The sequence below is a fragment of the Dermacentor albipictus genome, chromosome 1 (genome assembly GCF_038994185.2).
Source record: "Dermacentor albipictus isolate Rhodes 1998 colony chromosome 1, USDA_Dalb.pri_finalv2, whole genome shotgun sequence".
Lineage (NCBI taxonomy): Eukaryota > Metazoa > Arthropoda > Arachnida > Ixodida > Ixodidae > Dermacentor > Dermacentor albipictus.
This window is the reverse complement of record NC_091821.1, coordinates 485,568,251-485,593,223: the sequence shown is the minus strand read 5'-3', so window position 1 is coordinate 485,593,223 and position 24,973 is coordinate 485,568,251. Positions and strand designations below refer to the sequence as shown.

General features: G+C 47.0%; 1 protein-coding gene across 2 annotated transcripts in view; it reads right to left on the bottom strand.

Annotated features, from left to right (window-relative positions):
• Positions 1 to 24,973, bottom strand: part of LOC135911992 (uncharacterized) — a 69,472-nt gene that overhangs the window by 35,204 nt on the left and 9,295 nt on the right. The window contains exons 1-2 of one of the 2 annotated variants that reach the window (XM_070532551.1): positions 7,521 to 7,623; positions 1,226 to 1,332 (exon numbers count right to left, since the gene is read on the bottom strand). In XM_070532551.1, coding sequence (XP_070388652.1) covers positions 1,226 to 1,332; positions 7,521 to 7,617 — 204 coding nt within the window. In that variant the 5' untranslated portion in view covers positions 7,618 to 7,623. Of the gene's footprint in view, positions 1 to 1,225; positions 1,333 to 7,520; positions 7,624 to 24,973 lie in introns of those variants that run through there. The other variant, XR_010567534.1, reaches the window with a different exon arrangement.

Genomic DNA, 24,973 nt, shown 5'->3' with positions numbered 1-24,973 from the left:
AGCCAATTGCACACCTGTCCTTTTTTTTTTTCGCGCATGCGCATGCGCTCGTGCCGGAGGAGTACAGACGACAGACGGACGGACGAATCGGCTAGCCATATACAGCTTCGCTGTAAAAGTAATACTTAAACTTAGAACGACAGAAAGCTGAGCTAGTTGGTAAGGATTCATTATGCAAACTAGAAGTGAGGCGTGCAGACTTTCATTCAGTGATTCATTCATTCAGTGATTCAAGATTCATTCAGTGTCGCACAGGCTTAAAAAAGTTGCTAGTAGATATGATGTTAATGTTGCTTTCACTGCTCCCAATAGGCTAGGTAAGATATGCGCTGCAGTACAGAATAAAAAGGAGCGGGTTAAAGGTAAAAAACGAACAGATATTTGTCCAGTGAAGCACAATAAGAACAACAGTTTTACAGAATGTCGTATGGGTGTGGTATATCAAATTCCCCTTAGCTGTGGCCAGTTCTACGTAGGGCAAACGGGACGGTGTATCAATCAGAGGCTAATGGAGCATAAAAGGTCGTTAACCGGTGGATCGCCTTCTAATCTTTCGCTACATTGCCGAGATTGTAACTGCAAGCCAAAGTTAGATGATTGCGCGATACTGTACAGGCATAAGAATGAAGATACGCGTCTTATGGTAGAGGCATGGCATATCTATAATGGTGGAAGTGCGTGCGTGAGTCAGCCTTCGATTACTTTACATAAGGAAGAGATTAAGTGTCTTAACAGTTATCTCTCACGTAGACCAGCACGTGTACCCGATTGACACGTGGTGTTACCATTCCTGAGCATGCGCAGATGAGTTTTGTGTCTTCTTTCATTTTTCGCCTCAGTGCTCCCTTCAGTTGATAGTCGGCGTTCGTGTTGTCCACTTCTTTACTCTTGTGTCCTGTCTGCACGCCTCACTTCTAGTTTACTTAAACTTACATCATCGCAGTTAAACATGTAAATATTGCAACGTAGATTACAATTATTTCCTGAAGAAAGCATGCAGAAAATATTGGTTCCTCGCAATCTGTCAGCATTTCTTCTAGCGACAAAATATATATCTGTCTGAAACATGCTTGGAGCTTTATTAGGAGAGCGTCAAGAAAAAAATGCGGGAACTCTGCCAGAGCTTGTTCAAATCAATACCCAGTTCACTTCGACATATCTCATTGTTCCTCATTCAGCTAATATCTTAGAAATGAGTTCGAAAGATTGACAGTAAATACATTACCCGTTGGCACAGATTGGGAGGTAGGCCATATCGCATAACAGTGTAAGTCATGCAGTGCTGCAAAATTTTAGATCCCAATTTCGCGGCTTTTCCTGCCGTAATCACAGCTGGAACAGAACACAATGTGAATTATTTCTCATGAACTTCTAAGACAGTTTCACTATGGTATGGTTATCATGCAAACTTTATTCAGCCGCAAAAACACAGATTCTATCTAGGTATGCCATGATTTTTGGTAACGCTGTCGATAAAAATTATATTCTTTTATGCCGTTCCAAGAAAAATGCAGTGACTGCTCCCTAGTTCAAGCGCTTTGCATTTCACGTAAATGTATTAGTCGTATGCCATCGAAGTTCACTGCTGAACAAATTTAATCTCAGCGTTACAATTATCAATTTTTAATGCAAAATTCGAAACTTGCATGTGAATGCACAGGGGATGCCGTTTTGTTTTTGTTCTACTGTGTATTGTTGACACTGGCTTACTCTTAATTTGATATGGCAACCTTTTTCAATAATTTTCACATCCTCTAGGATTACGATCTTCACCGAAACCCATTGCCAGTGTGCGGCGCTGGTAGGCGGCAGTACAACTGCAGACGTTTTTAAGAGCTGGCTTAACGCGATGCAACCCGTTATCTGAAACTCCGTTACTTCTCATGTAGCTCTGTCTTGCTTGCCATAAAACAGATGTAGCAGTTATAACAAAAATAGTATGCATGGCTCTCTAATATAGACAGGGATTTCGGAAACCTAATACATTTCCATTCATCAATAGTTTACATACGCAAAATTGAGAATTTCGTCGTCGCATTGGGATCCTTACATGTTATATTGAACGCAATGACCATGTTGTGTCCTTAATTTGTACTGTCCATATTTCTTTATTCATACATGCGAATCATGAAACACTTTTGGTTACATGCCCGTGTTCATCGTTAAAACTTACATGAAAGGGTTCTTATTTCACGAACAAATACCGGTGTCGTGACGCATGCTGCTTCCTGTTATCCCTACGTGGCATTTTAGTGAAGCTTCATGATGCACTTTTATAACAAATCTGGTTTGCGGAGGACCACAAGGTGAAAGAATGCTCATGAAAGAAAAAATAATTATATACACGATGGCAGCACGAAGCTACAAGAATGGGCAGTACGTGTTTGAGAAACCCGTGTTCGGTTTTCTTTGTAGCTGTGGGGTGCAGTGATGTGAATAATTTTTCCTTTCCTGAACTTTCCACTACTTTGAGGTCTTATGGAAAAATGATTTGCCATATGCAATGCCCTGTGCTTCGAGTGGTCGATTAATTCGCATCCGGCCTATAGTCAGCTAGCCTCCTGGTCTGCCCAGATGCTACAGTGACCTCCTAGGAAAGGTTTTATTCGTGTGTTCGATCCCTGAACCAAGGCGGATTTTCTTCCAACTCATAAGCTTTTTTTTTATGAAATATCCGCCTCGTGTTTCTGTTGCAGCTTCGTGCTGCAGTCAGGTGGATGATGATCTTGCCTAAAAATGAATTTCAGCGAGCTTGTTGTCACGACGTATTTCGACGTAATCTCAGCACACGTTGGCCTGCAGCCGTGAATGACGGATAATGAGCGCTAACAAGAGGGCACTGCAGCAATTATCGGGCATTAATTCAACTTTCGCTCTTCGACGCTCGGGATCAGCAATTATAAAATGACTTAGAATTATGTGCTCGCTTCGCAACTCTGCAAAACGTTATCTATCCCGCCTTGCTTAGTTGCTGATAGTTCTTTTTATTTTTTTGAAGGCCCAATATCGTCAGGAAAAAGAGCAAAAAAGTCCTTTTTTACGTTTTCGTAACTGGCCACTCTATAACGACGGTACTGCGTCGCGCGATACCGGTGCGAAGGGCAAGGCTTACTATTTGCGTATACCAGTTATCTGCTCATGACGAATTAACACCTAAACCTACGCCGAAAATATCACATTTAAAGCACAAGATTCACTGTATTGTTTGCTGGTAGCCGTATAATTAGGAACCCTAAGATAAGTGACTTGTGTCATGCGGTACAGTATTCAATATGTGATTTCAGTCTCTAAATGCAAGAAGGGTGCAAGACATAGCGCCTTTTCTTTATTTTCCTTCTTGCCCCACAATAGGCGCACCTAGGGACCTATAACGTAAAACTATTCCAATATGCTTTTATTCCAAGCTCCTAACGTCAAATTTGCGCAACCACCGACGCAAGCATCGGGCGGTCATCCACAGGGTTGTATGAACAGACCAATCAAACGCTCTCCTCAATCATAGGAGGTCACTTTTGTTTGCTTGAAAAACGAATAACATTGTTTACACTTGTCTACATTGTCTAAATAACATTTCTGAATGTCTTTCTACAATGTCTGACTAACATTGTCTACATTGCAGCTTGTCTTATCTAATCCGCTGACAAGAGGCGAGGAGCGCACTCAATGGAGAGGGAGTCGATGGGGCAGAGGCAGTGCACTGAAATTCGATAATAGGATGAAGAGGGTGGTGCAGACATGTGCGATTGGTCCGCTTTTCCTTACTTAGCTTGCTGTGGCTGGTCGGAAATCGCAGCTGCATGCAATAGAAGCTTAATAAGGACACTAAAACGGATCCTCAGAAAGAAGCACTGGTAAAACGAGATCGTAAACATGCCGAAAGAGCCCGAAAACGTTACAAGGCAACGCAGGAAGCTTTATTATACACAAATAAACCGATGCCCTTCGGCAGGTGCGAGTAGCCCGTGCCTGAGTGATCGGTGGCAGCCATCTTTTATTCCATTCGAAACGGGGCAGCGTACGGCTATTCAGAAGAAAACGCAGTTTCGTTCGGCATATTAATGCATCGTTACCGCGTGCATGTATCTTTGACGCGGTTAGTTTTCGCGGTTTTGTGACGTCGCGCGACACGCAGGTGAAGTGGGTGCAGCTCGAAAACTCTTGACCATTAGACGAGGGCTGAAGGGGAAAAGGCGTCGAATCATAAAAAACTATTTTTCTTCTGTTCGGCCAAATCATGCATGATCAGTGTGTACACGGCATATGAGATGGGGAGCTATCGCGGTTTTCGTGACGTCGCGTGACAGACAGGCGAAGTGGGGATGGTCCAAGAAAGTTTTTTGACCAATCGCGGAAGGCTACTTGCAGAATTGTTTTAGAAAAAGTTTGGAATAGCTTTACGTTATTGCGCTCCTAATTCCATGTAGGCATGCTTATAGGCTGAATTGTGTCGAACTTTTGATTACGTAACGCATAGTACTGCTCGTGGGCATGTCTCTCTCTTTCATAAAGCGCAAGTCTCTCCCGAAAAGGTGTTTATTACTGTTTTGGTAGCACAATAAAGAACACCAAATAGCATCTTCTGACAAATAGAGCATTCAAGTGCAACCACACCCGTGTATTGATTAGATAGGAGCGCGTATAGGCCAGACCGTAATACGTTTTTTTATATATATTGTCCAAGCTCATGAGAAGCAGCTGGGCTGAAGAGTTTGTTTCACAAATGCAAACGACGGGCACGCAACCCCCCGGCGCCATTGCCATGGGCATTTTGCAACTTTCTGGCACTGTATGGCATACGTGCAATTTTTAAGGGGTAACATTGAGTTAGTTCTGTACAACAACAATATTCCCGACAGGAACGAACCCTGGATTGCTGTGAAGGCTGCGGTTTGGTTGCCAAATCCAACTGTTCAAATGCTGGCAACATTACCCACGTCAAGGTTTAACTCATATACACAACATAATTAAAATATCATGCGCATCTAAGCAGGAACAGTGACCTGCCTTCAACAAAGATATCTGTACAATGTAAGTGTACTACCTTAAACAGATCATCAGATAATGCCTTTATATCTTAGGGCAACAATTTGGAGCACATTACTGTCCCGTGTCGCAATTAAAAGGTAAAGATTTCATATAGTTATGCTAACGTTCGTTATTTAGTTAGGACGTGTGTTTAGTATAAATTGTTATAGCTTTGAGTGCCACTAGTTTCTGGGTGGCATAAGTGCGCCCCATAATCAGTTGCATTCGTAACTCATAGTTTAAGCAGTCTTGTTCTGAAGCCGCAAAAGAATGCGACAGCTTGATATATCGGGGACACATAACATCTCATGACATTTCTTCGAGAAACAAATGCTGGGGCCTTATAGCGTAAAACTGGGCTCTATACAGCTTAAATCTATTCCGACCTTTTCAATTGGAATTCGCAATCCGCCCTCCGCGATTGTTCAAAAGCTCTTTCGGTCCGCCCCCACTTCACCTGTTTGTCACGAGAAGGCACGAAAACCACAGTAGCTCCCCATCTGACATGAAGTGTACAGTCATGGTGCATGATTATACCGAAGAAAGCAACAGCAATAATTTCTCTTTCCAGGTTTTTCCGTCATCAGCCCTCTGCTATAGGTCAGAATGATTTTGGGCTACACCCGCTTCGCCCTGTCTGTTACACGACGTCAGAAACTGCCCAAACTGACCGCGTCAAAGTGACGTATACGCGTTAATGATGCATTAATATGCCAAAGTAAGCTTAGCTTTTTTTCTGGAGACTGCCCGTTCCGGAAGAATAGAAGATGGCTTTCCACTGATCGCTCAAGCAGTGGCCTCTCGCAGCTGCCGGAGAGCATGGGTGTAGTCGCGTATAATAAACTTTTTTTATGGCCGCATAACGTTATCGAGCGCTTTCGGCACGTTTACCGCATCGCTCTGCCTGCTCTTCCTTGCTGAGTACACGCTTTCGCGGCATCCTTAACCTTCCGTTGTATGCCGCCACGATATTTCAGCAGCCATCACAAGCTAAGTATGGCGAAGGTGTCCAATCGCAGACGCCAGCACCACCCTTTTGAAACCTGTTATATAATTTTAGTGCTGGATCGGCCCGTTGAAACGATTTCTACGTGAGCATGTTGATCACTTTTTGTCAGCCGTTTAGATAACAAAAGCCGCTCAATGTAGGCAATCTTCTTCGTTTTGAAAAGGCTCACTCAGCAACTCGCCCAGCCTGCCGTGGTAACTTGTTTTGAAAGCAAGCAAAAGTAACGTCCCATAAAGTAGGATAGTGCTTAATTCGACAGTTCAGACAACGCTGCAGGCCACCTCCCTATGCTTGCGCCGGCGGTTAAGTAATTTTGAAGTCAGCAAATTAGAATAAACAACATTGGAATAGTTTTACGTTAAAGGGCCCATATTCCAATCTGTTTTTATTCCTGACGTCAAATTTACGTAACCGCCGTCGCATTGTTCCAACAACGCAATCAAACGCCCCTTGTTTTCTTTTCTTTTCTACCCTTATCGCATCTTCCTGTGCAGAGTAGTCAACGGACATTTCACCTCGTTAACCTTTCTGCCTTTCACCTCTCGTTTTCCTTCCTTCCTTATAACCTAACGCTCTCCTCGATTATAGGAGGTCACTTTTGTTTCCTTTGAGAACGAATAAAATTGTCTACATTGAGCGGTATTTCTTTATAATTAGCTGAAAGGAAGCGAGCAGTACACTCAAGCGGAAAGGGTTTCGATCAGTCTGAGCCAGTGCAGTAAAAATAGATAACTGGACAGGGAGTGTTGCCGGCGCCTGTGACTGGCCCGCTTCCCCTTTTATTTAGCTTGCGGTGGCTGGTGGAAAATCGCGGCGGCGTGCAACGGAAGGTTAAGAATGCCGCTAAACCGGATCCTCAGCAAAGAAGAGTTGGCCGAGTGATGTTGTATACGCGCTAAAAGAGCGCGATGATGGTATATGTCCACAATAAAAATTTATTATGAGTAATCAAACCAACGCTCTCCGGCAGTTGCGAATAGCCAGTGCCTGAGTGATCGGCGGGCATCCATGTTTTATTCCTTTCCGAACAGGGCAGTGTCCAGCTATTCAGAAAAGAAATTACTTTTTCTTGGCTTACTAATTCATCTCAGACGCGTACACTTCGCTTTGACGCGGTGTATTTTCGCTGTTTTCTGATGTAGCGGGACAGACGGGCGAAGTGGGTGCAGCTCGAAAACTTTTGACCAATACTGGAGGGCTAATGGCGAAAAGGCACTGAATCCGAAATAATTTTATTTATTTTGTTGCATCTATTCATGCATAATCAAACACATCACATCATATCACATCATACAGATAGGCAGGTATCGCGGTTCTCATGATCTCGCTTTGCTTAAGAATAACACCAGTATTGCGTCAGTTATACGGCAATATATATTCAAGCAATGGGCCTCGTGATTAACGGAAACATAGATTAGATTTACATGACGTGATTAAGGCCTGATTAGGTTAAGACTTCAATCGCAGACACAAATACAATACTTACTGTAGTCCCCTTCGCAAACATCAAATTTTTCGCCAGTGGAATTTGTCAATGTGCAGTGGCAGTAATGCAACAAAATGCAGATCACTGCCAACTTCATTGTGACTCCGTGCAAAGCGTACTTATGGAAAGACAGTGAAGACCGAATGCGTCGAGAAAATTGGAAAGGAATGTGCAAGCATTTTTGACTCATTCATCAAGCACTCACGAAAAAAAAAATACAGTCGTCTTAATGCATGTCAAAGGTTTGAGCAGTCAAGTGAGCGATGTGCTGTACCACACTGCCTGGACAAACAACAGAGACGTTCAGTTTCTGTTCTTGGTTCCATCAAATTCTAAAGGAAGCATCATACAAAAGAAGCACATGCTAAATAACCCAGCCTATTATGCTGAACAAGCAAAAACCACTTTAGGATTTGTTTAATGTATTTTGAGCGTGATGTAGTGGATTGGGGTGCACTCGAGCTATATTTGTTTTCTATGAAGGAGAAGAGAAGCAGAATGATTTATCGTTTAAAAGTAGGCATGGGCGAATATTTGAAATCTGGAATACAAATGATATACGGCACACTAAGTATTCGTATTCGTGAAATAATGATTTGCTATTAGAAGATAGTCAAACATTTTCCAACAGGCGAGTGGCAAATTGGGTTACTGTTTTTCGGCTACAAAACAATGTATCGCAAATTATCAGAAGTGAGAGGAAGACAAAGCTTTCCACAGCAAGGCAGCAACAAGATCTCCAGTGCGAGGTTGGAAGCCCACGTGACAACCTTTAACTGTTGCTTATCTGTAATTTGTTTTTGGCAGTCCAGTATGTATACTTTCCGTTTTTACACCACAATTAGTGATTTTTTCCTAACAAGCGGCCCGTTTATATTGTTCTACTGAGCGCAAATCCTTCAGCGGCTTTTTATTTTGTTTTTGCTTTGAACTTCTGATATATTTTGGCCACCATTTATTTAGTGTTTCTACAAAACTAGTGATAGAGGAATATTTTCTTGCAAAGCTTTCTTGTAAGCAGGCCCTAAAATCATAGAGTGGCGAACCATGCAATTTTTAAATATTGATTATTCATCGTGTGTTTAAAGCAAATACTTTGTGCTCGATAGTTATCTTCCCTTTCTAGAACCATTCAGTAAGGACGTGGTACCTACCTATACCGAAATAAATATTCCATCTGTCAGTACATGTCTCGTCACATGACAATCCGATATTATCTATATTGAATACTTATTATTCGTATTTGATACATATGAGAAACAGCATTCGCCCACCTCTACATTATAAGCCAAAATGCAAGAAAATTTTCCACCGCTTAAAAAACATAGTATATGATAATCTAAATACAGAGGACTCTCCGTGCAAAATTTTATGTTAGAATTACTAGCGGGAGCGTACAGAAACCGAAGGAGAAAAACCGTCATCGTAGCTCGCCGAGTGTGGCGCAGGACCTAACGCCCGGCTCCTCGCCTCTACAATCTGGGATGCCACATCGCTGCGTAGCGTAGGTCAGCAGGCCCTGTGGCATATCGCGACGAGTCCTCTCCCCGTGTCAGACGGTCATACTAACGCCTGCTTTGTTTGGTATCTGGGTTTCTGCGGTGTGCCTGCGTGATCCGGTCAGAGTGCCCAGCGCCCGCGGCGCGCTGGAAGTTTTAGGCCGTGGCGTGCTCGAACCTACGTCATAGCGACGCTACGGGGTGCAAGCATTTTATGCGTTGCATATTGCAATCACTCAGTTCAGCCCTTGGGCGTGGCCGGGCAGCCACCATTGAAGGTATGAGCCATTGCTCATTGCTGCGCGTCTCATATGTGGGTCTATTCTCTTTTAAGTTTGCTATGTTTGTTATTAAGTTGCTTCTATTTTTATGCGTTGCATATTGCAATCACTCAGTTCAGCCCTCGGGCGCGGCCGGGCAGCCACCATTGACCTTTAGCGCAACCACGTGACGTGACGTCACGACAGCCGGAGGAAAAGCTGGGCCCCAACTCGCGCAATTGGCAACGCATTCTTGGCTTCACCAAGCTAAGCCTGGTCATTTTCTTGTCCGCTGCTCTTTAAAATCCGTTGGAAAAGAATTCGCAGTTCCGCCAGAAAGGCGGAACTGATTGCAATAGCAGATTTGTAGATAGCTGTATGAAGTCAGCATAGTAGTTTTATCGGCCGTATAAGCTTGTAAACATTCGCTTACTAATGAAATTAACAATGAAAGAACGAGCAAGCATCGCTCAACGAGGAGGTAGAAAGAACCAGACACAAACAGACAGCGCTGTCTTTGTGTGTCTGCTTCTCTCTACGTCCTTGTTCAGTTGCGCTTGCACATTCTCTTCTGGATTCAAACCAACTGGCTCGCCAACGTGTTTTAACCAACTTCACCAGCACGGTGCCACACGCACACAGGTAAACATCAACACATCTCGCTTGATGAGCGCGGATACTCGGTGTCAAAATTCTGAAGTGAGCGTGTGAGCAGATGTGAATTGTGCGAACGCCTTTGACTATTGTTGCGCGTAACACCGCGTTGCTGCGTGCATTTTTCTTGTTTTTTTTTTCTCTCTTCCTTCTGCTCTTATTCCCTTTACCCCTTTCCCGAGCACAGGGTAGCCAGCCGGTATTTACACTGGCTAACCACCCTGTCTTTCCTTCCCTTTTCTCTCTCTCTCTCTCTAGGTGAATTTTTAGTTACACATGTGTATAAAACTAATGAGACGCGAAGAAACCAGACAAAGATCTACTCATTGTTCCAACTTCTCTTTCTTCTTTTCGCAGTGCCCGCCTTCTGCCTTTAGTCGTCTTTTTCTACGTACTCCCGCCCCCCGGTAGCGTTGTCCGATTCAAGCTTGTTCAATAAGCTTGCCATCTTGAGCTTTCACACGGCAGGCTCGGATTATTCCATCTTGACCAGGGAAGACGTCCACGACTCCTTTCAGAAATCTTAGGTTCCTCGATGAATACTAGGTCATCTACTTGTAGACTGATACTAGGATGCGATGGGTAGAAGTAAGGTACCCGCAGCTCGACGAGGTATTCTTTCTTCCATCGGATCTACAGGTGGTCCACGAGCTTCAGGCGGTATCGCAACTTCTTGCTGAGGTCACGTCGCGTAGCCTGTTCACTTCGAGCTGTGTCGTCACTGTTGGTTCGCTCTGGAGAGGCAAGAAATGAGCTCCCGAGCAGAAAATGTGCAGGACATAGTGGAGAGGGCTCTCTAGCATCTGTATACGTATTGCTTTGGAGTCTTCAACTTATAACCGCCTCTACCTCGAGGAGTGCAGTCTCATTTTGTTTGCTGTTGAGCTTGCTCTTTCCCAGCACTTTCCGTAAAGATGACTTGAGTGATCGGATAAGTCTCTCACCAGCCGCCCCACCAAGGCGCACCTGGCATAATAATTTTCCATTCTGTGCGATGCATCAAGAGCAAAGATGCGAATTGAGAGCTTTCATGGTGTTCCAAATGTCCCATAGGTCTCGCGAGGCTCTCTGAAATGCGAGAGCATTGTCAAAGTACAGTGTTGCGGGCACTCCTCTATGAGCCGAAAACCTACGGAACGCAAGGAAGGAGCTTCTACAGATTCCATTCGTCAATTCTAGGTGTACAGCTCTCGTGGTCGCGTATGTGAACAACAAAATATAACCTTTATATTTAACACCATCAGTCTCATGTTGCTTTAGATATAATGGGCGTGCATAGTCTAATCCCACAACTTCAAACGGCCGTGATGTGAGAAGCCTGTCTTCAGTCATTGGCGCAAATTGTACCTTTACAGGTTTGCCGTTGTATTTTTTGCAGAGAAGGCAAGCACTGATAATCCGTTTGCCTTCTTGTCGAGCACGTATAATCCAGTAACGCTGTCGAATCTGCATCATAGTGCTCACCACACCACCATGTAAAACCCTGCAGTGAGCCTCAGTAACAACTAAGGCCGTAAAGGGATGTCTTTGCTGTAGAGTAACCGAGTGCTTTTCGTCATAGGTAGCGTTCAGTCTTTTAGGTCGTCCACCAAGTCGAAGCTGCCCGCCGTGATCAAGGTAAGGGTGGAGATCGCGCAGTACGGAGTGTTTCTGGACAGTGTCTCTAAGCCGAAGGTGTTCAAGTCATTCGTGAATACTTCAAGCTGGACACGAAAGGTCCAGAACTTTTCAGCCTTGTTTAGCTCCCCTGTTCAAACAGTTCCACCGAGCGACCATTGAATACGAAGACATCGATCCACAAATCGAAATACCCAGGCGGCGACACGCAGGAGCTTCTGTAGGTTGCCGAACTTACTCAAGTCAATCAGGGTGTCCAGTATTCTCGGCACTTGAAGTACATGTTGAGTGTCACACTCTGACTCTTCGTAGATCGGTGTGCTCATGTCCGAGTCTGTAGGCCAGGTTGATCTCGGCTGGGATAACCATTCAGGTCCCCTCCACCAACTGTGACATGTACGTAGAATCTATAAACATACGCCCCTAGTCAATAAATCTGATGAGTTGTCTTCTCCTGAGCAGTAACGCCATAGCAGTGGGTCCGCAAATGCTGAGATTTCAGTCACTCTGTACTTTACAAACTGACCCAACTTGTTACGGCCACCCCGGATCCAGCTCAGTGGGATCGTTGAGTATGTCCACATGACACAGGGAAAATACGTTGAATCCCACGACGAGCGGATGTATTTTAATAATCTGGCTCCTACTACCGCAGCCATAAGCTTCAGCTTCGGCAGTGTTAAAATCTTGGCAGGTGCTACACGAGACATCGCTACTATTCGTGATGTAGTTGTATTTTCGCCGTCATCAACTATTCTCAAATGGGCACATGTTCAAATAGGCATAAGCCTTCAGGCTGCCGTCGACGAATATGTGCAGCTATAACTTCTCGACCGCTCCATATAGGCTCTCTCTCACGCAGCGCGGAATCTTGATGAAGCCAAGCTGGATTACGTCTGCGCACCATGCTGCCCAGGTCGTCTTGATGTCTTCTGGTAACTGGTCATCCCAAGACTGGTCTAAAACCCACAGGCGTTGAAACAAAAGCTTTGCAGTGGCGGTGAAAGGCGAAAGGATACCAAGAGGGTCGAAAATCCAGGAAGCAGCCTTGAGAAGTGTACGTTTTGTGTCCAGCTGGGCTCAGGCTAAGCATTGGGCTATAGATTTGGATGAAAATTTGAAGTAATCAGTTTCGGTATTCCATTGCATTCCCAAAACTGCAGTTGATTCCCTTGATGCCCCTTCCACCTGCTCCTCCTGGTTGTCGAAAATGTTCTATAGTTGCTGGTTATTGGTCTTCCATTTTCTGAGACACATGGCTGCATCTCGCATAATTGCCTTCGATTGCTCGTAGATGCTCAGACCATCTTAGAATGTCTCTGAGCCCACCAGTAAATTGTCTACATAAAAGGACTTCTTCAAAATAGAAGCAAGTGATTTGTCCTGATAAGCGTTGTCCAATTGGGGATGAATAGTTGCGATGAGCAAGAAAGGGCTTGATGTTGATCCAAATGGTACCCGGGTCATGCACCATTCGACAATGTTACTGTTTTCGGTGACGGGAATGGCATCAAACCAGAGAAACCGCGACGCATCTCCGTCGGTCTCCTGTCTCTCAATTCGTAAGAATGCCTTCTCGATATCCGAGTTGATGGAGACCGGAAACCAGCGAAAGCGAAGCAGTACTTGCAGTAACTCTGGGTTGAGGGTCACCCCTTTATCCAGGTAGTCGTTGAGTGATGGAAAACCTTGAGCGTGTAATGATGCGTCGAATACGACCCGGAGATTGGTGCTCAGCGATTCCTCTCGTATAACTTCCAGATGTGGCATATAATAAGTGGCCCGATCAATAGGAACCCTCTTAGGTAAAACTTCAGCGTATCCCAGCTCCAGGTATTGTCGGATGACTGTGTTGAATCGCTCCAATAATTCTTCAATCATTGATAGCCTCTTTGAGAGCGAGGTATCACGGTTGCTTCCAAGTGGCTGTTGTTGTGCCATTACCACAAGCCCGGATTCCGAAACTGCAAGATGCAGAATTTATCCTGCGAGCGCCCAAATTCTCCCTTCGCAAGTCAAGACGCTGAGCCGTCAGGCAGCGGTGTCCTGCGGGAGAAGCATCGGCAGGCGACGTGTTGAGACGTGTCAGCGAGTGCCAGACAGCCTGGCGCCGCACCTCCTCTTGCATGGAGGTCACCGGGCGCGAACGTTGAACCGGGTGGCCAGCGCGGTCGCTGGTTGGACCTCTCGGACGACCGCCGAGTGGTGACTTTGTATTGGGCCGTTTCAGTGGCAATGGTTCCTCGGGGATTATAAAAGACGCGGCGCGCCGCCTGAAAAACAGGATCCGCCGACCCACCGGGAGACAGTGTCGCTCCCGACTGGGGTGAGATGTGTCACGCGTTTTCGCCGGACGTCGCCGTGCGGGAACAGTCGCGTTTGTGTGAGCTCTCGGCCCCAGTGCCGATCCGATCTTGTCCTGTACAATGACCTGTATATAATGTATAAAATCCCTTTCTTTATTCTCATCGACGGCTGGCTCGGAGTCTTCGCTACCAACGCTCTGTCACGAAACGGGTGACGAGCGCTACGGGACCACAAAGTCGTAATCGCGGTGCAGCGGTGCAAAGTCCGTAACAGTGGTGGCAGCGGTGGGATGTCCGTAACAGTGGATGGCAGCTACGGGATTGACCGGCATCAGCTACCTCGGCGCGGTGAGTGCCTGAAGTTTACCTCAAACAGCAGACTTTCTCCGACACAGGTTATAGTAGCTTAGGGAAGGATTTGGTGTTGCAATGTGATAACCTTGTGTGTTTCAAGCCTAGTAAGAGTGTTTTGAAAACCAGGGGATGCTGAGGGGGTAAACAGGGCAGTGTGTGAAATACTTGCATATGTCTTACTAGTAGTGTTATAGTAGCGTACGGCAGGTATATTCAAAAAGGGTAAACAGCAGGAGGACAGGGTGAACGATGGAGAAGTACAAGGTGAAGGAACTTCTCGAAATTTGTGAGGAGTTGGGCATTGAGTTGGGCTCAACCAAAAGAAAGAATGCGATCCTTGAGGTCATGAGGACTGGGGACGTAACGGCTGAGGAAGCCGCAGAGGCCTTGGCGGGTATCAATGAACGTCGGGAAAGGGAGGAGAAGGAACGTTGCGAGCGGGAAAGGAGAGAACAGGAACGTCGCGAAGAGGAAAAGGAGGAAAGGAGAGAACAGCAACGTCGCGAGGAGGAAAAGGAGGAAAGGAGAGAGATTCGTGAGCACGAGCTTAAAATGAAAGAGTTGGAGACCCGAAATAGCTCGCCAACGCCTAGTCTCACTTCTAATGTTCCAAGAATACGCGATCAACTTCCACCCTTTGTCGTCGGAGAGGATTTGGCCAAATACCTCGTGAAATTTGAGCACGTGTGCGAACGGAATAGCATTGAGCGATCCCTCTGGGCACAGAATCTGTTAGCCTTGCTTCCTGGGGAGGCATCAGACGTAATAACTTGCTTATCGAAAGAGGCGTTTGAGAGCTACAGTGATGTGAAGGAAGCGCTACTGCGGAAGTACAAATTGTCGCCCGAAGCTTTCCGGCAGAGGTTCCGGTATTCAAAAAAGGGCAAGGAGTCGAATGTTGACTTCGCGTTTCGTCTAAAAGCCGACTTGGTGGAATGGCTGAAGGGCGAAGAGGTTTACGACGACCGCGACAAAATTGTCGAATGCATCGCGTTGGAGCAGTTCTACCGTTGCATTGATGAGGATGTCCGGCTCTGGCTGCAAGATAGGCTAAAGGAGGTTAAGCTAAATACGGCAGCAGAGTTAGCGGAAGAGTATTACACCCGCCGCAGCTTGCACAGCAAGGCAGTGCGCGTAGAAAAAGCTGATAGAAGAGATGGGTTTTCCGGGAAGTCCAACGAACGGAAGCAAATCACGCGTCGCGAGTTTCGGGACGACGAATCCCTTACCAAAGAAACTGTAAGGGAAGGACAGAATGCATCTCAGAATGAAGACGATGGTCCGAAACAGCGAAACGAAATGACGCGTTCTTTTGAAAAATGGAAACCGTTAACCTGCTACAATTGCAAAAAGCAAGGGCACATCGCTGCAAGCTGCCCAGAGAGAATTGCTTTTGCAACGATACAAGAAACTCACAAAAACATACGTCTATTGGAGCCCTATGTGCAGGAAATTAAGGTAAACGGCAAGAAGTGCCGAGCACTGCGGGACTCTGCAGCAACTATGGACGTTGTTCACCCGTCTTTCGTCTCCTCGAGTGATTTTACGGGAGAGTGCGTTAGGATACGGCAAGTGGCCGAGAAGGAGAGTGTCTGTTTACCGATCGCAACGGTTATCATTGAAGGAGAGTTTGGGAAACTTAACACCGAAGCCGCTGTGTCAGCCGCCCTCCCGGAGCAATTTTCTTACGTCTTCTCAAATAGCTCGGAGCAGCTGCTGGGGGATCACGGCAAATCATTCTTTGCCGACGTGGCGTACATGGCCCCCACGCGATCCAAAGCGCGCCCGCTGTCGAGGGAACTTGACTTAGCGTCGGTGAGCGAACAGCGGTGCGGTACAGGGACCGATCAGGGTAACTTGAGTGGCGAGCAGTCACGGGAGAGGCAGAGCTCGGAGGCTGGCCTAGGCGAGCGGGTCCTGGAGGTGTGTGGGAGTGACGCGTGCAGTGCTAGCCGCGATATAGACGCGACGCCGCAATTAGGCGACGCGGGCTCCACACTCGCTCCGGTTTCCGCCAGCTGGCAGGAGCAGGCTGCAGTTGAAAGGGAAACTCGGATTCGCGAGCAACAGGAAGATTGTTCATTAGCCGATCTGAGGAAGAGCGTCAAACGGGGAGTGAAAAAAAGAGGGTTTCATTTGGCAAAGAATCTGGCTTATTGTACCGCCGCTACACGGATAAGCAGGGTCGCAAATATAAGCAGCTTCGGATTCCGCGAAAATATCGCCGGGAAAAATGAATGACCTCATTTGCTTCCTCAGTGGTATGTTTTTGGTCCAAGTGATTCTAAGGGGACCATTCCATTTGTAATTATTATTGCTGATTAATAATTGTTTCTATTTTGTGTGTTGTTGATTTGAAAACTGGTTGTTTGATCCTTGTGTACCAGATCGTACACCTGCCTCTTGTTGCAGCGGGAGCAAAAAGAGGGATAGCAATTTAGTTAGGTTGATTTGGATTATGGCCTTGTCTGGTGTTTGACGGGAGACAGAGGGCACTTGTTCGTGTTAGGTATTGCCTTTTGCCGGTCGGTTTTGCAAGCTGCAGAACGACCAACCGGGACCAGTGGCGAGAAGCAAGGGCTTAGGAACGACCGAGTGGAGCTGGTCAAGGTGCCTTGGCGACAACGCGGTGAGCAGAGCTCCTGCCCTGGCGAGTCGGACCTGGGCACGTGAAGTTACCTGGCGTCCCGACACTGGATGTGAACTTGGACGAGCCTGACGAACGTGCGCGCCTGGCATCCGAGCCACGTGGAGGCAGCTCGTCTTCCCGGCGCCTTATCTGAGGGCGGGGATGCTGTTGTGCCATTACCACAAGCCCGGATTCCGAAACTGCAAGATGCAGAATTTATCCTGCGAGCGCCCAAATTCTCCCTTCACAAGTCAAGATGCTGAGCCGTCAGGCAGCGGTGTCCTGCGGGAGAAGCATCGGCAGGCGACGTGTTGAGACGTGTCAGCGAGTGCCAGACAGCCCGGCGCCGCACCTCCTCTTGCATGGAGGTCACCGCGCGCGCGAACTTTAAACCGGGTGGCCAGCGCGGTCGCTGGTTGGACCTCTCGGACGACCGCCGAGTGGTGACTTTGTATTGGGCCGTTTCAGTGACAATGATTCCTCGGGGATTGTAAAAGACGTGGCGCGCCGCCTGAAAAACAGGATCCGCCGACCCACCGGGAGACAGTGTCGCTCCCGACTGGGGTGAGATGTGTCACGCGTTTTCGCCGGACGTCGCCGTGCGGGAACAGTCGCGTTTGTGTGAGCTCTCGGCCCCAGTGCCGATCCGATCTTGTCCTGTACAATGACCTGTATATAATGTATAAAATCCCTTTAGTTATTCTCATCGATGCCTGGCTCGGAGTCTTCGCTACCAACGCTCTGTCACGAAACGGGTGACGAGCGCTACGGGACCACAAAGTCGTAATCGTGGTGCAGCGGTGCAAAGTCGTAACACTGTTTCTGATCTTCTTTCCAAGGAATCACCATGGTGTACCTGCCATTTTTCTTGCGAATCGCTCCTCGGAACCGTGCAGTGGACTCAGGAGAGGGAGTTTCGCCAGAATCTGTAATGCCCATTGCTTCGACCTGCCAGAACTACTGTAGAACCTGTGAGGTTGTGTCATCGTCAGCAATTGTTTCCACTCTCACAACGCTGACCATAACGTTAGCGTCGCAGCCAAGAAAGGCTTTTTGGCGACTCGGTCCTTGCAGTGTCCATCCAAATGCCGTGTTGATTCCGACCAGTCCTGGAAATTCTATGCTCCTTGCAACTTCTCCCGTCATGACTTCCCAAGCTGGTCAGCTCCAATCAACAAGTTGAGGCCGTTCCCAGTATCCGCTTCAACAAAATTCTTGTCCTCAGCAAGAAGTGTGCCCTCAAATCGCAGCTTCCGAATGAACTTGTTATCACCTGTCGGCGCAGGAATGTCGTGACAGATAACTGGCACTATATTTGCTTGAACAATATGGATGTCGGAACAGTCCTGACAAAGCTGTGGTACTTCAAAAACCTTTCGTATTTCAGCAGAACTTGCGGATGCGTTGCCAAACGTGTTGAATGAAATTCTGGTTTCTCGCAGTACCTGCAGTTGTAGTTTTCAATCCAGATCTTCTGTGATAAGTGATCTCTGACTGTCTCCAACTATAATCCCTCTGATATATCTGGACCTGTTATTTTTTTACGGCAAAAGCGCGAAAAGTCAGCAGGTACACTTCTCTGTCCGTCTTTGCGCAAGCGCTTGTCGAATCTCTGTCGCTACGCATTACTGATTACGACGAGACTATCCCTGCTGTGACACCTCAAGCCACCGCTGGTCTCGAAGTTTCCGCTGTAGTATCTTTCTGTGTTCGGGTCACACATACCCGAGGCGTCTCTTCCGTGACAAGCTGAGCACGTGAGTTTGACATGGCAAGACCGTGCCTGGTGACCTCGTCATCGATGTGCATCTATAACAGCAGTTATGTTCACCTAGCTTCTCTTTTTTGAAAACAACAGATAGACTGGCGTCGCAGGCGCGTGTACCGTGCTTCTTAGATCGACAGAAGAAACACTCGCTCCAGCTGCATGATGCACTGTGCAGTATGAAAGCGGTGGTGCTCCCTCGAGTTCTCCCAGCATGGTCATCGACAGATCGTTGTGACGATGTGTTGCACTGCTCTCGGCTTTCTAACTCAATACGTGTGAACATGAGCAGCTATTTTGACTCTGCTTCCGATGTTGCAGCTGCGAGTGCTGGCTCCGAGATGTTCGTATCAGGCTCATGTTGACGTAAAGTCTGATTCCACTTTCGTTGCGTATTGGCGGCGAGGAGTTACGGAGTCGCCATCTATCGGAAGCGCCTCGCTGGCGTAGTATGAGGGATCACGTGGCGCGCTGCTCATAGGTTTTGCTGTCAGCGCTCACTGAAAACACCACGCGCGAGCTCTCCCGGACATTTCTGTAAGTAGTTTCGAAACGAGAGAAGTTTCTTACTGTCTAAATAATAATCTTGGGCAAACTGACAGCAAACAGTCGTTTACAGACGCCATCTCTTTACCGAAAACGTACAGTGAACGCCACTGCGCGCGGTCGCCGCAATAGAGTCTCCCGAACCGGCTCCTTGCGTGAAAGGTAGGTAACCGCTGAGAGCAAACTATGTGAAATATGTTCTTATAGTGTTTGTATAACTAAATGGAGCGTAATAGAATGAAGCCTCAATGCAGCGATCGCGCAGATTCGCAGCGACCGACTGCGCGTCTGCATGCTTGTCCGCGTACTGTTTCGCTTTCTCCGCGCGCGCGTTTTCGCACCGTGCCATGAGCTTTAGGCCGCAGAATATGAGTATTGGCAGTATACGAGCAACCATTGTTGCGTGGGCGCTATCAGAGCTGTTCAAAAATAATTTCACTGTAGAGACTTCGACGCCTACGGGGACTGTGATGTGCCATCGCGATGATTCAATCTTTTTTTCTTCTAACTTCTTTGACTTTTCAATGCTATTTTTCGAGTTGCGTCGCACTGTATGTTTATCGGTGTTCTCACCGTGCAATTTCCCGCTGCTCGTTTTTTGTAATCCAGTGCAATTATTCATAACACAAACATGACCACATGCCATGCTTTTTTTTAAATGTGCTTCTTACCTCTGCCTTTCCACTCCACTGAACTTGCCAGTATCTATAGCCTCGATAAGTTCATAGACCAAACCGTCATGACATTAGTCGGGCAGCGGACTCGGGCGAGCGTCTCAGTGCGCGTTTTCAGAACATCGCAGACCGGGCGCCGTAGCAGAAATCTTCCTCGCGTCTGTGCTTGCTGCATACCCGAGTTGTAGCCGATGAATGTTTGCTGGTTTTATGTTTCGCGAGTCAGGCTTCACACAGCTCCTTGTCCTGCGGCTACGTGTGAATAAGGCTGACACCGGCCTCCGTTACGTGCGTCCGGCCCTGCGGCACCGAGCAGTAGCCTACCATGTTGCGCGCCTTCAAAGGCAGCCACTACCTATTGTAGTGCTTTCAATCATCGTAAAGGAGACACTCGAAGCGGGAAAATTTTGCCACTAAATGAGGACCGCAGCATACGAGAAAATTTAAACTCGTTTTCAGCTCGCTTCGGCGCACCCGAAGCAGCCGACGCGGCCGCTATGTCCACGTGATCCCTCCTAGCACGTCACGCCGACGGTGGCGCCAGCTTTTCCAGTGGTGGAGCTCGAGGCCAATATGCAAGAACGATCTCGTATGACAATTGCCTTCTGTAGAATATCTATCAGCATTGCAGAGAAACTGAGAGTACTTTTGGCGCAGTCGTACAGCGGATATTTAGTTGCGTGGTATCATACAGCTGCCTGAGGCCGCGTACATCGCTTCCGAACTTTACATGAGGTAGATGGCGAAGCGCTGTCAGGTTGTGCCGCACTATTCTTTAAGATCGCCAGAACGTTTTTGAGAAGTTCTACGGCATCTAGTAGCAAGCGTCAAAGGTCGGTTAACCGGTAATGGTCGCTGCCGCTTCCCCGGCAAGATATTGATGTAAATAGAAAAACTTCGTTGCTGTCGATATATCGTTGTTGAGATGAACAGTCTGCTCGAACTGCTCCCAGAAAGGTGCCCATTTGTGAATGTCGCCTTTCAATGTCGGCATATCAAGATTCGGTAGTGCTTTTTTTGCTGTTTTTTTCCTTAATGTTGTGCCCTTCTTCCTTTTGTAACAAATTTTTTATTCCCCCTCGCATAATACTCCAACTTTGCAGCCTGCGAGGTATATAAATAAATAAGTACATAAGCACGTCATTCATTCACCTGTATACACCTCGCACCATTCCTTGCTCAACAAACGTCACTGTGTTGATGTCTCGCAGCGTGCATCTACATTAACTGCCATTTCTGTTTATGTATGGTTTGTGAACAGTGTAATGCATAAAGATTACATGACACAAATGTTGTGACCTATGCGGTACATAAGCAAACCATGCAAAAGATTACATGTTCGATTGTTGAAATGAAGACAAATTCTATATATCGCCGTTACTTTAACAGCATTTAATTGACCACTTGACAAAAACTTCACTTCGCATAGCTTCCAACACGTACACTGAATCTGCAGTTTTTTTTTCCTTATTAATGTAGTCGTTACTGCATGACCACATTGTAGATCTGAAAACAAAGTGAAACAACTTTGTTTGTTGCAATATAACAATATATGTAGATCACTCCGTTTGTAACCCCAGAACTTGATACAAACATGCACACTATAGGATGCAGACAAATGCTCAGGACAAATTTCAGAATGTTTGCATCCTGATACTTATGAAAGTGAACGGTTTCATGCCGTGGTTGTCAATGAGAGGGAGAGAGAAAACTTAATTGTGTCCGTGGAACGAAAACGCATTGATAAGCTTAGACATATAGTCATTGCCTAACACTTTGGAAATGAATAATTATAGCTTGCTGTCGACATTGAAGCAGCTTTTCGACAGCAAGAAAAGGAATCAGTTTTTCGACCTCTGTACATTGAAATGCAGGAAATGCAAGCAGGCATGAAATTCTGCCAATGTAATCTGTTTAGGAATACCAAATCGGAATAAACATTGAGACTTGCATTTGTACTTTCTCTGGCTGAGCAATCTAGTTTGAAATGACTCCCATGAGCATGTCATAACAATGTTGATCTAATACAGGTTAAATGCATGACTAGCTTAAGAAATCTGGGTGATTGCTATAAATTACAGTGAAGAAACTATAATATCTGATAACATTATTAATATAATAATAATATTTATTTCCACAAAACAGGCTAACCGTGAGAGGCGTGCGAGGCTGACCAGAAAGCTGAAAAATTCTACGGCAAGTGCGCCTGCCATGGGCCTACGATCCTGCATTATGAATAGCGCGTACTGACAAGGTGTTCTTGTTAGAAGCCAGGAGTATACTACCAGCGCGACACACGGGACAACAAAGTGGACGAGAAGCATGTCTTTTAGAATTCTATGTTACAACGTACAGGTTTCTACAAAAGTGACGGTAACTGCTCGAAACATTTGATGCGTCGGCTTTAGCGCCTTTAGAAATATGTAGGGAGGGCTCCCATATATATATTCGCAGCGCAAGCACGGCGATGGACGAACCAGGTTAGCGCTAAGGTTGAATTTCACAACACAATTTTCATTTCACGTCGTAATCACACAGATCGTTTGCGGCTTCGTACAGGGGCACACGCGGGCGTTCGGGTTGATGCTTCTTGTTGCGTTTGGCGTAAGAATATGGCTAGTAGCAGGCACCACATATGCGCAATTACGGGCAATATACACGCATCATTTCTCCAGAAGCTGACGCCGAGCACGGGTAGCGCGAGGCATAGAGTTTCCTACAAGAATTACTAGAGGGAACTCTGGCGCTAGTGTCTACGGGAGCTGCAATAGGAGCGGTTGTCCCAGCATGGGAATTATGGGAAGTACACGGATTTGCCTAAACTTCGTCCTTTCGGCTTCAAACGGCATTGTGACTTTGTTAACTCGTCATTTTCAACATTAAATTGCGGAATAAATAATTAAATAAACATCATTAAAATTGCCCGATGGCAGGATTCGGACGCAAGGACTCTAGCACAGAAGCCTGGTATTGAAACCATTAAGCCACGGACGCACGTATCGAGAAGCGAATGAAACGCCCTTATGAATTTATCGCGGGCATGCCAGTGCCTTGAGACGCTTGGCGCGTTTCGATTTGGGCACATCATAGACAAGCTCAATCGTTCCAATTAATAGCAATTGTACGCGTTCCCGGCGTCTTCTGCACTTCGAAGAATATAGATTGCGCTGAAATATGCGACAATAACATTTATATAGCGTAATTTACAAAGCCACAAGAACGTTTGAATCCATAAGCATGAAGATCAGACAAATCCATGTATTTCCCATCATTCCCATGGTAGGACAACGACTGCGGCGCCAGAGTTCCCTCTAGTAATTTTGTAGGAAACTCTATGGCGTGAGGATCTTGTTGGGCTGACACGACAACTTCGTGGCAGCCGAATTCCGAATACTGCATATGCGGTGAGGGTAGCTATACAGAGAAGAACGGCACCAAGAGCGGCGCTGCTGCGCCGGCGTTGAGAGCGCCGCACGCGGGGCAAAATTCCACTAGCGGGTGGTACACGCCTCTCCCCATCTCTCGTCCGCACCGCCTTGATTGCCTCTTGCACTGCGCGTGTTTGGGCACGTCTCGTACCGCGCGCGGTGTGTGCCTACGTGTGTGTGCGTGGACGTTTCATTAACGCGATAGCGTTAAGCAGCTCCTGTCGCAGAAAAGCCGGTGTCGTCAGCGTCGGTGTCGGAGTCCGCGGGGTTGGCCGTGAGCGATAAATCACGGCAGGCACTTCATAAATAAAAGGCAACTTCCAAGATGGGCTGGGTGGAAATCGAACCAGGGTCTCCGGAGTGTAAGACGAAGACGCTACCACTCAGCCACGAGTTTTTTTTTCTTTATTCACAAAATGACATACATAAAAACCCGTTGGACTACTTGGACCAACGTGACAAGCTAAAATTTCTTGAAATTCACTAATTCATCAAGATTACCCAACCAGTCAGGCGGATCTGCCTGTACACGATATATCTCACGTATGAAAATAATGCTTTCAACAAAATTTTCTCGCGCTGGGCGCGCATTCACATCGGCGTGCGTTGCCGCCATCCGTGTCTTCCAAAGACTATAGAGGCCCAGGAGCATTATCATGTCATACGGAAAGCCCTGATGGCTGTCTACCGGCAGGAAACGTATACCCTGTGCTGTTATCGGCAGTTCCTTTTTAAGATTTCTTTGCAAGACATCCCAATAAAAAATTGCATCCCAGCACTCAATGAAATACTCAGCCACGAGTTCGATGCTTCCAAGCGGTACAAACGCGCCTCTAGTCAATGCGGTGTTGCTTTCGAAACGAGCCGTGGAAAGTTATACTGCGGTGTATATCGGTAATTATGAACATGTAACTTACAGAAGTCGCAATTACACGAGTAGCGAAGTGCGTTTCCGCTGCATTTCTTCTGCGCTTTCTGCACACGCAGAGCCATCTTGCGGCACACACAGAAGACCCCCTGCTCTCCATGTACGGCGCTGCCCCGACAGATGGCGCGCCAAGCGCGCATTGGAGCTGTGCGAGGCGGGTCGCGGCCCGCACTCTCTCCCCTAACAACGCTTCGCCTTGCTCCCTCTGCAGAATCAAGCGTCCTTCATTTCTTTAGATCACTATCTGTCTATCTCTCTCCCCGTGCCGATCACGACGTTTGGCTGGCGCGCATCATTTCCCCCTCCGAGATACCGAGTTCTTTGGTTCGTTCCGCTAGCTCAGGCGCACGTTTCGTTGCTGCGCCGAACTCTGCGTTGCTCGATCATATGGCTCGACGCTCACCGCGTCCGATGCGGAGCGCCTCGTAAGTGATGGCTGCCCTGTAGCCCATTGTCTTACACCCCTTGGCGGGTCGACGGGAACGCTGTCGCGTTCCACTCTTGAAGGCGAAGCTTAAGCGTCCTCCAATTTTTCGAAGGACGATGTACAGTCTGTTTCACACTTAGAAAACTCGGATCACATTGCATCGCGATGCGGCGAGCGCTTGAGTCAGGCGGCGGCCGCAGCTCGCGCAGGTGGTCGAGGGGCGGGATCTTAAACAGCGTCGTCTGCTACGGCGCTGGCCGCATTGTCGGGAAGCGTTCTACTGTCAGTTGCAGTGCGCCGATCTCATCGTTACTGCGCGAAATGAGCCGGTATTCTTTACTAAGCGTTGTGCGACGCCCACTGATA